Genomic DNA, 16,258 nt, shown 5'->3' with positions numbered 1-16,258 from the left:
CATTTGCATGTAGTTCCATTAAATAGTATTGAATGATAAGTGCACACAGATATGTATACGTCATAGCACCTAATTTAAAGCGATAACCTCTATGAAAGACATACTATAGCAGTGTAACATGGTTAAAGAATATGGCATATAAGTTTTTCATATACCTAAGTTATGCCATGTTTCTGAAGGACTAAGAACCCGCAAGGGCCAGACCTTCCTTTATTTCGTAAAACTGAAGGTTTACCTGTTTGTGACCTTTACAGAGCTGAGGTAAGAACGACCAGCAACTATGGAGTTTCGGTCGCGGTTACTTTAGGAGGTATCCAGTTCTGAAGGTGTACCTGATCTTCGAGGAGTAAAGCTCAATTTCATAGCTTATATTCTTCGCGGTAAGTGGAGGAATCTCGTCTTCCATAATTGCAGGACATTTTTGAAAATTACTTCTCACCCTTAAACTTTCTTAAATTATTAGACTTTGAGGGTGTTTAGCAGTGGGAAGCAACTGTCAAAAATGTCCGGCACCACAAGACGAGATTCCTCCACTTACCACGAAGAATATATAAGCTATGAAATTGAGCTTCATTCTTTCTCGAAGGTCAGGTAGACCTTCAGAATGGATACCTCCTAAAGTAACCGCAACTGGAACTCCATAGTTGCTGGATGACGACCTCTGCAAAGATCACAAATCGGTAAAACTTTTAGCTTTACGAAATGATCAAAGGTCTGACCCTCGCGGGCTCTTGCTTGATATACTTAGAAGGGTTCATCTATTTACTAGCGCTTTTGATTAGGCAACGTCAAAACGTTAACTAATCAACTGTTTACCAGATAAACTCTTGCTAAAAATCGTCAGACATCTGGCCTGAAACGGTCCACGGTTTCACAGGCGTAAGCTATAGTTGATAGAAAAGGTAAAGACTCTACACCAATTTTTGCTTGCTTACCTTTTATCAAATGGTCGCTGTTAAGCATTTTTGTATTGACCCAGAATCATTTTTTTTCTTGACTTGTGAATGCAGTCTTGTTTTAAATGATTTAAAGAACATTACTGCATTGATAACTAAATACGTTATGTTTTGTGGGATGATACACAAAATATCATTAACTATTAATAAAGTAGAAGTTCGATATATAGTTGAACTTGTTAATTTAATATTATGTGTTCAATTATTATTATTAAATATTTATGAATGATTTTACTGCATCAGAAATGAAAAAGAATACCTACCTCAATAGTACGAATAGATGCGCACTATAAAAGACATTTGGGATTTTTACCTATGGAACTAATTACATAATATTTTGAGTGTTAATGTTTGAAGATATAAAATATATAAATATATAATATATAACTCCCGCGTTTCGGCACATTGACAAGTAAAATACTTAAATCATAACACACATATTTTGTACAATAAGCAAATTTTGATTTATTTTTTACATTTAAACACAGTTACAATCGTAGCCTGTATTTGTAATAAGTTCAGCATTAAATAATTATGTACTAAGCAGTATATATTTATAAAGTAAAGAAGTGTTTTACTGTATAATTTTTATTCCGCCTGAGGAAAAATATGGAATCTATAATAATAATAGATAAAATAGTTAATTACGTTATAAAGATAATGTAAGTAATTATGTATGTAGTTGTAGGTACTTTACAACACCATAGTAGGTACTTTATAGTGATTATATATAAACCTCATTTTTCATATCATTTTGAAATTCATATAGGTATTTCTTACAAATAATATGCCAACATTCTAATCTGTCTAAAAGTTTCTGGTCTAGTAGATACTATATCATTATTTTATGCTTTAAATTCCTCAGACTGAATAAAAAAAGTCCCCGTTTTGAAGGTTTCTTACATGAGCACCGCGCCAACGCGACAATATTATGTACCTAAGTAGTTTTTTTTATTGTACGCCTTCCTCAATAACATGGATATTATATTATGTTAGAATCAGCCTACAAATCAATATTTTTTTCTAGTTCTTCAGAATTAAGCTTTATACGAGTAACATCAAACATTTATTTTCTAACAGACAATATAACTACTTAAACAAACTATAATAAGTATTACAATTAACATCTCTTAATTAACATTAAATATATTTTAAGATTTCTATTTTGAAGCTGAGAAAAATAATTGTTTTCTATTGAAAAGTAATGTTGAGCATACACTTTTTAGAATTGTTTTTTTAAATAATATTTTATACAATCGATTCTTTATCGTAATAAATTAAATAAATTATATTAAACAGTCTCCTTACAAACTAATATAATAGAATAATCATTTATAACAGCATTTTATAGTAAGGTATAATATTTTATGGACAGAAATAACATTTAGGTTACATGATCAAAGAATCAGCAGATTAATGACATATATTATTTAACCAGAAAATTTATTTACAATTTGTCGATAAAATCGTAGTTTTAAGAGAGACAGAACGCACATAATCTAAACACATAACTATATTTTGACTTAACACGAAGATGTTAGGCCCCTTGTTAAAAACAAAAAAACTATAATTATATTGGTGAAATTAAACAAAAAATAATTATTCTAAATAATAAGAGAATAATTTTTTTTTCATCCCTCTATTCCTAGTATTCAACAAAACAATTTTTTAGTTTTAATCCACACGGTAGTTTATAATTAAATATTGCACATGTACATGTAGTTGAGATATTATTCAATGCAAAATTTTCCTAGTATTTTAGGACGTGGTTGAGTAAGAGACAAATTAATCAGTTATCGAAACATAAACAAAAAATACAAATTTTCCACAAAATCTTGAGTAAGTAATCTTTAAAAAGCTTCAGTTTGATACAGCTATAATTGTCATGAAATAGAATTGTTATGCGAAGTATATTTTTTATTATTATTTTTTTGTTTTTGTTACCTCATAGATACAATTCATTTATTTAGTTATATTTAAGGCGAAATCTTTAGTAGGAATGGTCCATGTGATGTGAGTTTGTTGTTGTTAGTTTTGGCTCTAAACGATGGAGTTAATAAAACATCCATCTGGCACTTGTAACCTAGCGGGGCTTTTGTATTCTATTGTATGAAATGAAAATTAACCTTGAACTTCCATTTTAGCGTGTAGCCTCAGCTCGGAGCATGAGATGCAACTGATTCCACACCTAAGTTATTATCTAAAATATTCCACAAATTTTAATATCTAATTAAAGCTATCCCATACTTTTGTTTGTTGTGCTCAATTCAACGAGAAAGCGTGCGTGCAAATAATCTACGATACAATATTTTGCGTAAACGAAACGTTAAAAAGTCACCGCGGTGTTGTAGTTGCTTTCTCTAGGTGCATACGAATACGTCGTTCGGAGCGACGACTTTAAAATAATTATCAGTGAGCCATATTTTTCTAATAATACTTAGATTATGAGTAGTACCATAATAAAAGGAGGGGCAGTAAGTTATGTTCATACAAAGGCACCGCGCGCGGCTTGTACGTGTGCACCATAGTATCAATGCGTCACCACGTACGGCACACAACAAAATCTCGGCCAGTTTTATAAGGCTGGTACCGCCGACAAGCCACAAGCGTACAAGCCGCGCGCGGTGCCTTTGTATGAAGATAACTTACTTCCCCTCCTTTTACTTTGGTAGTACCGTAGGTAGTAAATATCATGGAAGAGGTATTAAATTTCATATACAGCTCAATCTCGCCCAAGATTAATTGACAATCGCATAGAAACGTTTCTAACGCTAATTTCATATCTCTTTATTACAAATATTTTATAAGATTTACTAAATTCATAAGACGATTTCCACTTAAAGCATCGCTATGCTATACATTACGTTAAACGGAAAAGTTTACAATCACTACTCTCGTACGTATAGGTATAAACGATCACTAAGTCTACCTACATCACTTGTATAGTGTTACACCAGTTTACGTCTAGAATACAGTGTAGCGACTGCGTGGCAGTAGTCATGTCGGATTGTAAATACTATATAAATACATGTACAGGATATAGGTACCTATTACGTCGGGATACGCGCTATAATCGTAAGAAGGTATATTTACAATAAATACTATTATTTGTTCAAAGTCATAAGAATTTGAAATTCATAAGATCCTTATGTTACCGATTTATTTCCTTATAGTTACAAATATTTTGTTTAAAAATTCGTCTCACAACGTGCACTCGACCGAATGTCGATATAAAATTCTAAAAATTTACTACAAATGAGATATGTATCATTTGCTATATAAGCAGAGGCACACATTGATATGTATAGTGATAAGTTGGTGCGCACAGTATTGTATTACGACACGGCCTGCTCTAGCTGCAGGTACAATGCCCTTTCATAATAATTGTAATTTAAAAATTATAACCGGACAAGTCACCGGCAAGAAGTTTGAAAATAGTAAATAAATTATAAATATTACAAAGATAATAAATATTTCCGCAAAATATAAGTATAACCATCTTATATAATGTGTTCATCTACTCCCAAAAATGAATCCCCTTTTTTCAGAGCTCGGTGTCCAATACAATATTGCAGCCCCGTGAGAGTGAAAGCATCACTTTAACAATTAAAGCCAACATTCATAACACACAAACGAATGACTCACATAAATCAATACAACCAACTCTATTCTACAAGGTAGAGGAACATTGTATAAACTGAATTACAAAGCCTACTAGTATCGTAACTCTATATATTACGAGTAAGTATAAACTATAAAATATGATTTAAATTTCATTTTAGTTCCTGGCCGCTAAAAGCCGCGAAGAAAATCGATCGTAAAATATTTCATCTACCGTTGAAAGTTAAACATTATAACATACACGTCGAACATCAGTTTTTCCACAATTTCCACTGATCAAAGTTCCATCCGACGAAACGTTCGCGAACCGTCCACCCGAACAACGCTCGAAAATATTTCCTATTAAAATGATATGTATAACACGTGATTATAATATTGATCGTAGATCTACAGGGCTAGTGTTGTGGCCATGGTGGTGAGCAGCACGATGGGCAGAGTGGTGCCGGCCACGCTGCTGTACGGGCCCGTCACGGCACCATCGCACGGGGCCTGCTCCAACTCTGAAACATAAAAAAATACAGTGTAGTTAGAGTGTTAAGTAATCTATTAGATTATGATGAAGGGTCACTATGTCTCTTGGAACATTTTATATATTCTTTGTACAGAAAGGAGAGTCAGTGAAGTCATTAAGGTAGAGTTTATGAGCTAATTTTCATAAGGACCCAACAAGACGAATTTACACACGCTTAAGATAAAGCTAACCTAACCTTACTTTGACATTAAGCGAAGGTTTTTCTTATCCTACCAACTAACTATATTGGTATTGGCTTAATGTTTGCTCACACACGTAAAATAATTGAAGGTTTTATTTGTGCCCATAAGTCCTTACGAACAGGTATAACAGGTGCGGTAGCGGTAAAATATTTGGATACATTCATCTAAAATCTAAATTATGACTTCACAAAAACCGTACTCTCTTGTTCTCAGTATTATTTAAATCAGCTCAGCGCAGCAGCTTAAAATATGTACACTACACAGGTCGGATCTTGACTCTTCATCCCATTTAATAATTATTATGTAATAATACTTATCATAGTTTTAAGTTATACTCAGAAATTTTGTTGTTAATTATGTAATAATGTAGGTAGGTACTTTGCTTGAAAATTATTGTTGGTTATCAATCACACAATATATAATTCATTTAAGTAATTGTTCTTCAGTTTAGTAGTTAATAATTTCATATTGTATTTTGTGGAGTTTTGATTATAAATGCCGTGTCACCTGCTAAGGTGCATGCATTAGAAAAATTTATAATAATTAATATGCTTATTTTAATGATATTTCGATGTATGTGCTGTTTGGTGTCCTGATTAAATAAATAAATAAATTTAAGCTCACGCGATGATGTAGTACTGTAAACAAGATGTAACAAAAGAAAGTAATAATACTTTAGGGCGTGTACGTATCCTCTAAATAATATAGTTCACTGTAAAATTAGCAGCGCTGAAAAAGCAACCTTTTTTTGTGATTTGTATGGGCTAGCGCCCCGGCGTCTTGAATTTTTCCATCAAAAAGTTACTCTTTCAGCGCTGCAACTTTCACAGTGAACTCTATGGAAGGGACACATACACAATTACATACCCTAAAGTATTATATTGTGTTCTGTGTCATAGTATGTGTTCTGTGTACGAACTGGACAGTTAGTAGGTATGTATCTAAGCCTTAGATTCCTAGATTTACCGCTGAGCTTGTTGAGGAAGTCATTCCAGAAGGCGCAGGCGGAGGCGCGCGGGCCGCGCGGGCCGGCCGGGCCGGGCGCGCCGTCCGCCGTGTAGGTGTAGTAGTGGGGCGACGACCGCGAGTACAGCGGCCACTTCTCGTCCGGCTTGTGAGGCTTCCTGGAATCGTGTACATGAGGTTTAATCTCCCATTGATTTGCCATAAAGGACTAGAAAGCCGGTTTCTAAAGTGATAATATGAACATCTGACTCACTGCCATAATATACGAGTAGGACAACATAGGACCTTGTCCTTAGGGTCAATTCAGACCGCAGCGCGAGGCGTAGATGCATTTATAAATTTGTATAGATTTGACAGTTTTGCAAGAGGTAACAGACAGACAGACGGACACGGAGATTCAGGATCAATTCAGTCCGCAACGCGACGCGTAGATGCATTTATAAAGTTGCGGTCTGAATTGACTCTTAATATCAAAAGTCGTGCGGTCATCGATGAGACATCGATTTGCCTCTGAACTAACCCTGGAAGTAGGATCAATAAACAACATTCTATCTATTAAAATATAATATTATATTGAATTTCATACTTAGGACATCACGTAGATATATGTTCTATTATGACATTGAAACACTCTAGGACTTTAGTAATTTCATCGAAAAAAAACTAATATTAAGTCTCAGTCTCAGATACGATGTGTAAGTTTTTGCGAGCCCCATAGCGGTCAGGATCTCGACAACCGGTTTCAAAGCTAACTGCTTATCGCAAATTCAACAGGCATGATGTAGAGACATGTGAATTGTGAGTAGTACCAATCCATACTTACTTACAATATAATAAATGCGAAAGTGTGTCTCTCTGTCTGTTACCTCTTCACGCCCAAACCGCTATACCGATTTTGCTGAAATTGGGTATGGATATACTTTAAGTCCCGGGCAAGGACATAGAATTCTTTTTTGCGGGCATCATCTAGTGATAATATAATCCATCATCCAATAGGGATAGAACGTACGGAACACGTCACTGATACAGATTCCATTACTTTATATTCACAGCAGAATCATATTGTATAATAATATTTACGTTACGTACCATCCTAATTCAATTAAGTACTGAAAAACTTACCAATTCGTATGCAGCTTGCATTTTCAAACATGTATTCGTAGCTCTCAAATAGATTGAGAAAATGTGAATTATTTGCTCCGCATTCAACGTGGAGCTACAATGTTATACGTTCTATATCCTAAATAATTTATTTTTAATTGAACTAAAAACTTGTAGGTATTTTCTAGAAACGTTTATAAATATTTCGTGCCTACTGTTCAGCAATAGAAAATAAGCAAGAACGAACGGAAAAATAAATGAGTTTGAGCTCCAATTTGTACCAAACATTTTCGATTGTCTCTGATTAGTTTAAGAATGCCCTTCTCCACCCTATAAGGTGATAGAGACTCGCTGACTTGTCGGTAAAATCGATTGACAAAACGAAACTTTTTTGGTTGCCAACTTTTAATTGAATATTGAGTTCAATTATATACCATTATTAAGTACTGTTCCAATTGACTAGTTGTCTATATAAAACAGTCATATTTGTATGTAGAATATAGGTTTGAGTGGTGTATATTGTAGCCAAGTTGAGGCAGCTAGTCAAACATGAGGATGTATCATTATATTGTATGATGGCAGCTTATACACAAAGCAACCATTTTATTTTATAATAATAATTATTATTATGGGTAGATCAGTATTAATAATTACCACTGCCCCCACAAACTGTAGCGACTTTCTGTAGTATAACTTTTCTTAGTATACTGCATATTCGTATATGATATAACCAGAGACCAGATATTTATTACTCTATGGTATAACCAAAACTCTAACAGAGCTGCCTAGCATGATCAACTATGAAACTTGTATAGGTATATATTATGTATGTATGAAACTTGTATATTTTTGTATTTATTGTATGAAACTTGTATATATAGGTTTAGGCTTAAAACAAAAAAAGCTTTTTTTTTATGAAATAAGGGGGCAAACGAGCAAACGGGTCACCTGATGGAAAGCAACTTCCGTTGCCCATGGACACTCGCAGCATCAGAAGAGCTGCAGGTGCGTTGCCGGCCTTTTAAGGGGTAACAGGGGAGGGTAGGGAAGGGAATTACAGGGAAGGAAATAGGGGGGTAGGGAAGGGAAAAGGGTAGGGGATTGGGCCTCCGGTAAACTCACTCACTCGGCGAAACACAGGGCAAGCGCTGTTTCACGCCGGTTTTCTGTGAGGACGTGGTATTTCTCCGGTCGAGCCGGCCCATTCGTGCCGAAGCATGGCTCTCCCACGTCAAATCCCACGTCAAGCTTGGAATACTTAATCAAATTACATTCTTTAATTGCGTTAGCAAAGTCAGAAATCAATAATATAGTATATTTTGACGCAAAGTTTTGCATGTAATGCCAAATCTCATTTATTTTCACTCCAGTTTTGCTGTCGAATTCATCGATTGCAAGTTACGCAAGTTATAAAACTTACCCAGTCAGCGCGAATCTGGTGAAGGACTGCATGATGTGTGCTGCCAGGTCGCGCTCGCGCGTGTGGTACTGCAGGGACATGTTGAGGGGGTGTCCGAACACATACTCCATCTCGTCCCCGTGCATCACCCCCATCCACTCACCCCATAGACTGGTGCTAGTGCGCTGGAAATGTTTAAGATACGTTTTAATTTCATGATAGGTAGAGTTAAATTCTGTGACTATTCAAATAAGTAGCAACGTCGTTTATATCCATGAGAATATTTTAAATGCGAATTATTTCTGTCTTTCTGTTTGCCTGTTACTGCCACTGAACTGATTTTTGTGATATTATATTTATTAGGGAGATAGTTTGGGTCTCAGATAAGACATATAAATAGAACTTAGGAGCTTATAGTCCAGAATATCCGTAAATTCTGGGAATCCGAAACCGTTTGCAGCGCGATAAATAATTTCGAAAAAAAATTGCTTAGATATTCTAGTTTCTACATAAATACGAGACAAGTATCATAATAATTATTATTATTTAAATCTCAAGGTTGATTCAGACCGCAACGTGACGCGCAGATGCATTTCTAAATTTATATGGATTTGACAGATTCGCAAGACGTCTAACGCAATTGAAATCTGTCAAATCCATACAAATTCTACATGCGGTCTGAATTGAACCTTAGAGGCCTGTTGTTTGACAGGCTTCGCCTGTTTTTGATTTTGATTTTGTTCGGATTGAGCTACATAAAAAAAAAAATTTAAAATATTATATTGATGGAAAATAGATCTTACATTCAATATTTTATTCAAATAGATCTTACATCAACAAGACGAGATTGAGAACTCTTAATGCCTCGGACAACAAATTGTGACCCTTTAATTATAATGGAGTGACTATTTTATTACTGTACCCTAATATCATACTGATCCCACACTATAAATAACAGATCTGAGAGCTACTCACGTTATTATTTTCAAAGCTTGTGTAATTTACATAACTCCCACTTACAGTGCTCGAAGTTATAATATAATTCAAATAAACTTCAGGTGGTTTATCAAACAGTAATATAACTTTTGTGTCTCCGCATGGCACCTTCGTTTTTCATCATCTTCAATTTACGTCGTATCATTTATTAAGTCCAACGTTTTACATACTTATATAATATTCATTGAAATATAAACTGTACTACCATTTATTTAACCTATAATTATAGTACTACGGTTATCTTTTTTATCGGCGCCAAAGTTAGGTAAGCGTATAGTCTAGTGGTTTGGAGGTTGGTGGACATAATAATATGTTCGATTTTTACGGAACAACAAGAAAAAAACACGTCTCATTGTGACTGATTCAATCTGACAAGAAAGCTTAGATGGTGCACATGTTATGCTAAGTACTCACATACGGTTTTGCTTGATCGAGCAATAAAGTCGAGCAAAACCCGCGGCACGGGCTTTCGTCCACACATTCAGCATTGCTTTATTCTAAATCGAAATATTTAATTCCATCAAGCCGGCTCGATGCGAGCCTTCGAGCTGTCAGCTTGCGGTCCACACAGTAATTATTACTCGATTTGGAGTAAAACTATCGAGCAAAACCGCATGTGAGTACTTAGCAAGACGAACATAATATTATTATGTTTTATCTATCCCACCGGGTTACGAGTATAAAGAATAGAATGTCCCTCGTGTATGACGCACTTGGGCACTATGAAATTAACTCCTATCAGTGGCTTGGTTTCAATAAAACTAACCATTTACACAACTGAGATCGGTGTGGAAGCTTAGAGCTATTAAAATATAATTTCACTGCCAAATTGTTTTTTTAGTCGTTGGCCAAATTGTATGAATTGATAACACTCATTATTATCCTTACTGGATTGTATAGCATACTAAAATGCAGTAATGATAATGAATGTGTTCTGAAATACGGTAGTATATGAGCCCCTAAATTGTCTTATCAAATATGTAGCAGCTATTTTAATAAGAGCCAATTACTGCTCCATTTGTATAAAATGGAACAGCGACAGGTCAGATCCCGAAATAACAGCCTAATCCATGACCTTTGGCTTCCCGCGCTTATTAAATTAATGAAGTGAAACCAACATAATACGTCATGTTCTATGATTATGCAAATATGCTCAAGAGTCATTTAAGTAGCATGAATATTGATTAGGTACGTAGCTATTAAATGACTTTGACAGAAAATGTATGAACTATGACAAACATGATAAAATACCTATGAATACCTTCACTGATGCCTGTTTTTGGGGTTTTCGTTGCGTCAAAGAATTAATTCAACAATTCTATTGAAAATATAAACTCCTCTCAAAAGACATCCAAAACTGGACAAAAGAGATTGTCATCTATAAAGCTATGACTATTAAACGTGCCTTCAATGAGCTCAAATGCTCGCATACATAAGCTGAGTGTGAGGAAGGAAGAAAAGAAATATGAAATGCGTAATGTAAGATGACTAAAATGGAATTCGCAAAAAGGGCACTGATGATACACGTGAGATGTATATTAAGAGTATTCACTAAGCCCTCGCTATAATACGTACTAAGTATTATTTAGTTTTTGGATACGTACAAAATGACATCATGTATGGACAAAAATATGACATAATGCCCTTAATTCAAAATCGGGGGGTTTTAGATACGTTTCCGCGATTGTATTACGGGACAGCAGTCATATTAACAATCTTGCCAGACTTTAAGCGCCATTCTCACAGTTGCGTCGCAGTAAGCAGATCAAACGTTTTTCTCGCCTTCAAAATTTTATTTAACAGATATTTTTCTCCTGTTTTCTGGCGAGGTTTTTGCTGTCATTTGTATTTAAATCGATGAACTACCTAGTAGCCAGTGATTTAGCAATAATTTTGATATTTGATGGAATTTTGATATTTATTTGTTTTTGGTTACATTTGGACAAAATGACTGTAAACAAATAAAATGGACAAAATGACATACCATGTTTCTGATAGTTAACATTTATTATTTTGTTAAGGGTGTATGCCGCGAAACTACGAAAGAACAAGTAATCGGCAGTCTTGGAGCCAAAATTCCATGAGTATGGCCATAGTATGGCTATTGAAGCATGGAAGGAAAAAAATGGGATGGGAATTGGCAGCAAAAACATTTGGTTTCAATACATAGCTCAGGTTTAGTCTTAGATTGTCATCATAATACGGTAGTATTCTTATATTTTATACTAGAACGACAAATGATATAAAAACGTCTGTGATCTTAAATCTAGTATGAGTGCCTCTAGACTAAAGAGCAGAAATGAAAGATTTCAAGGCAAATATAGTGAAGTTGACGATAATGGAAGTGGCAAAAGTCATGAGTCAGGCGCCTGAGGCGGCCGCCCACGTTCGTCTTGATTTATCGCCCACAATTTGTCTCAGTTTTTCATACTTAAGCCAATAATTAGGACAATTTGTTTCGATCGGGCCTTTTACGAGCTTCGATTTAACTTTTAAGGCTTTTTGGTTTGTTTACAGTTTCATGTATACCTTCAAATCCTAAAACTATTTTTGTATAAATTGTTTGCCGACACTAAATTGTATATTGTGAATACTTTTATTATGTTATGTGCTTAATTATGATCAATGATCTTACTGACAATTACATTTGTTATTTTATCATTTTTATTAGGGTTCCGTAGTCAACTAGGAACCCTTATAGTTTCGGTCTGTCACTCCGTCGATCCGTCTGTCTGTCTGTCTGTCTGTTTGTCTGTCTGTTTGTCTGTCTGTCTGTCTGTCCGTCTGTCCGTCTGTCCGTCTGTCCGTCTGTCCGTCTGTCCGTCTGTCCGTCTGTCCGTCTGTCCGTCTGTCCGTCTGTCCGTCTGTCCGTCTGTCTGTCCGCGGTTTAGTTCAGAGACTATTATAGGAACTACAAAGTTGTAATTTGACATTAATACACATATTAATGATGTGATGATTCTAAAGTAGAAAAAGTTCGGTCACGAACGCGCATACTGAGCCTCACATTTGCTTAAAAATGTAGACTGTACACTGTACAACAATTTGCCTTTATCTCGTATGTAAACGGCACACATTTGTTTTAAAATGTAACAATTGAAGTGCTAATTTATATTTAAAAAACTTGCTACAAAATATGTAGTAGGTATTTTTTTTTATACATTTTGTCTCTTTTAGGTTTGGTTCGATATGTATAATTCATAATATCTGAATAAGAAGACGGCATCAAGCCAGCTTTCACGTTTTGCTAGCTCCTCGCTGGATTTTCTACTCAATCCGTAATGAACTGCATTTTATACCGAAGCGAATTCCCGTGAGACTTCGATTCCCAAGCCGTTGACTTTGCGAGACTATTTAAATTGATGCACAAAAGAAGTAAGTATACCCCAGAGACGGTGATATTAACTTACAATAGAGAACGACGCATTGCATTTGAATAGCATAAAATATCTGTGGCTTTATTTTATTGAGGTGCACCAATCCGACCAATAAAATAAACCTGTGCTGGGCGATGACCGATAATAATCAGATTTCATCGAGATGGCATTCTGATGCACAACAGTAAACTGACAAAAATATTTTACGTCCGTCTGAACACTTCACTTGAAACATAAAATACATATTTTATATAAAATGTGTTTTCATATTTCCCCACTGAATGTAAAAAAGCAAACGTCGACAAGCTCCACGAGGGCCCTCGCTCTCGGTTCGTTAGCCAAATTAACGCGTTAGAGCATTTGCATGCCAAGATTCTTCCACGTGAAAATTCTAAGGAGAACGTACTACTTGACTCGTATTTTATATGTGTATGTGATCTTAGACTACAACTACATATTTTTGTTTGTAATTAAAGCGGCAAGCTATCCATTGTTTGTAGTGAACTAGTGAACATTAATTAAGCCTGCATTTGTTTTAATTAAAATTTAAGTTCATCAAATTCTAATTCCTTTATGTGAGATACACAAGACGTTGGACTTGCAATAACATAATATTTTACGAATGTAAACTGAACACACAGATAATACTTACTAAAGTGTTTTGCGAGTTAACATTTAACATAACAGTATGTGTTTAGACTGCGAGATGATATTTTTCAATAGCTTTTTATTATTCTCTTTGCTCTCCGAAAAAGTAACAACTGAAGCAGTAAAGTAACTCATTAATTTTAAACACCTTTTCCTTGAGAGTTTATAAAGGCACAATGGGGAGACAGATTAAAAAATAAAGGCATACACTCACATCTCTAGTGAAAAGAAAAAATTAAGGCAAGTACTCTTTTTTATAAAATAACGTTCAAACGGGATGATGAAGAGCAACTACCGTCGCCCATGGACACTCGCAACATTAGAAGAGCCGCAGGTGCGTTGCCGGCCTTTTAAGAGGGAATATGCTCTCTTCTTGAAGGTTTGCACACTCACATTAAAAAAAATAGTATTTCTGTCAAAAAACAAAAGCTTTTACTCACGTGTGTGAAATAGTAGTAGTAGACGTCGACGCCGGAGTCGGCCAGTACTTCAGCGAAGTAGTTGGTGGGGCACACGAAGAAGTAGTCGCCCACCACGTCCGCGATCATCTTCTGGTTGAGGTACCCGTCCGTTATCTCCTCCCAGTCGGTATACTATAAACACAGTAAGGGAACCTTTAATTTCTTACATACTTAGTTTTGGTTGTAGTAACAATGATCTACTACAAGACTTATCGGACAAGTGCGAGTCGGTTTCGCCCACGAAGGGTTCCGTACCGTTATAGAGCCATACCATAAATTTATATTTTATTTTAATAACCATACTAATAGATAGCGGTTCTTGAGATACAGCCTAGAGACAGACAGACGGACGGACAGAAGGACGGACGGACAGACGGACAGATGGAGAGACGGACTGACGGACAGACTGTGAAGTCTCAATAATAGGGTCCCGTTTTTACCCTTTGGGTACGGAACCCTAAATATGAGATATTATCTTGGCAGAATGCACATTGCACTCACAGTGCCTAAAAACCGCGGTGTTTTTGATTTGTATTGTATTTGGAATACAAATAACGATTGATGAATTTGCGGGTAGTTGAACAACTTCAAAGAGTTTGACGTCTACGTCAGTCTGTCCACCCGTGACCACGGCCGCTTAAAAGCAGCCGAAACGTTGCGTCGGAAACAAAAAAAAGTACTCCGTGACGAATCCTCAAGTGATTAAATTTAATAACAATTATTCTACAAGAAATATATTAATTAGAAGTTCAAACGAGATATCGAGTCACAAAATTTTATAATTGTGTTATGTGAAAAGTATGAAATTCTGTGCCTCATTATTTTTATTATAGTCAAGAAGCAAAAAGAAAAGTTTTAGCAAATATAGAGGTATTTCTAGTACCTACAGTCGATCAGAGTTTGTTTTTAATATTACGAGACACGAGTATAAAACTAATAAATAAATAATCCCTCACACGTACTGCGTACAGTTAAACACATCATCCGCCCATTTGTCTACGTCCACTGACAGATGATTAACAACTTCATTGGAAAGCAGACAAGCAGCAGGATGCGACAGTAATTTATTTTTGGAACAATTTTTTTTCGCTTAATTATTTTTCTTTAAATACAAGTAGTAAGTATTTAAAGAAAAATAATTAATTTATTTAAATACTACTTTCTTTTCTTGTAAAAAAGTATTAATTTATGTAAAATATGTTTGTGTTTAGTGACTTATCCCTTACATTTTAAATCTACTTTATTCATAACATTCTCTTACTTAGATAATAGCTGTTACAAGTTACAACACAATTGTTGTGGCAGAAGCCACATCAGCTATTATACCCCATAAGCAATATTTTATACAGAATATCAAAACTATACTGATTCAAAATGCACTGTGTGTAGAATGAGAAATATTTCTTCGTTGTATAAGGTAATTCCAGTTAGGATATCCTCATTATTGCGGAATTGACATCTTCCAAGAAATACAGGGAACTGGTTCTTAACAGAGAATGAGGCATTCCGATGCGGTTTATGATGTGTTTCAAAACTTCCTCTGCTTATTTATTAGCTTAGATGTTATAGTATCCAAGATGAATATTGCTAAGACCATTTTTAATAACTTGCTACTTATTTTTTTCATACTTTCGGAATGATTATTAAAAAAAAAATCATTATACTATAGTTAGCTGGATATGGTCCAACTTTTGGTATTTTTGACAGTGCCCGGTATTTAAATGCCGCTATTATATAAATACATATGTTAAGAGAAAGGCAAGAGAAATGGACCCGTATAATAACAGAGTGGAATCCAAGAGACGGTAAAGAAGCAAAGGTGGACAAACGAAACGATGGGAAGACGATCTGAAAATGGTGGCTGGTACAGAATGGATCAGAGTTGCAAAGGACAGAGAAAAATGGAAATCTTTGGAGGAGACCTATGTCGAAAGACAAGCTGTTGCAAAAAAAATCACCCGAACGCCGTTAAACTTAGAATAATTTAAGTATAATAAATGTTTAGTTAAAATTAGATTA

General features: G+C 35.1%; 2 protein-coding genes across 2 annotated transcripts in view; one reads left to right on the top strand and one right to left on the bottom strand.

Moving 5' to 3' along the window:
• Window positions 1–5,138, top strand: part of LOC121727418 (corticotropin-releasing factor-binding protein) — a 40,714-nt gene extending 35,576 nt beyond the window's left edge. The window contains exon 8 of the transcript XR_006035667.1: window positions 5,128–5,138. The gene's annotated coding sequence lies outside the window, so the exon portion shown is untranslated. The remainder of the gene's footprint in view (window positions 1–5,127) is intronic.
• LOC121727416 (acetylcholinesterase-like) overlaps window positions 3,581–16,258 on the bottom strand; it is a 96,660-nt gene continuing 83,982 nt past the window's right edge. The window contains exons 4-7 of the mRNA XM_042115259.1: window positions 14,219–14,371; window positions 8,779–8,942; window positions 6,258–6,415; window positions 3,581–5,077 (exon numbers count right to left, since the gene is read on the bottom strand). Of these exons, the coding sequence (XP_041971193.1) occupies window positions 4,965–5,077; window positions 6,258–6,415; window positions 8,779–8,942; window positions 14,219–14,371 (588 nt within the window). The 3' untranslated portion in view covers window positions 3,581–4,964. The remainder of the gene's footprint in view (window positions 5,078–6,257; window positions 6,416–8,778; window positions 8,943–14,218; window positions 14,372–16,258) is intronic.

Source organism: Aricia agestis, chromosome 5, assembly GCF_905147365.1.
Source record: "Aricia agestis chromosome 5, ilAriAges1.1, whole genome shotgun sequence".
NCBI lineage: Eukaryota > Metazoa > Arthropoda > Insecta > Lepidoptera > Lycaenidae > Aricia > Aricia agestis.
This window is presented reverse-complemented; position numbering and strand designations above follow the sequence as displayed.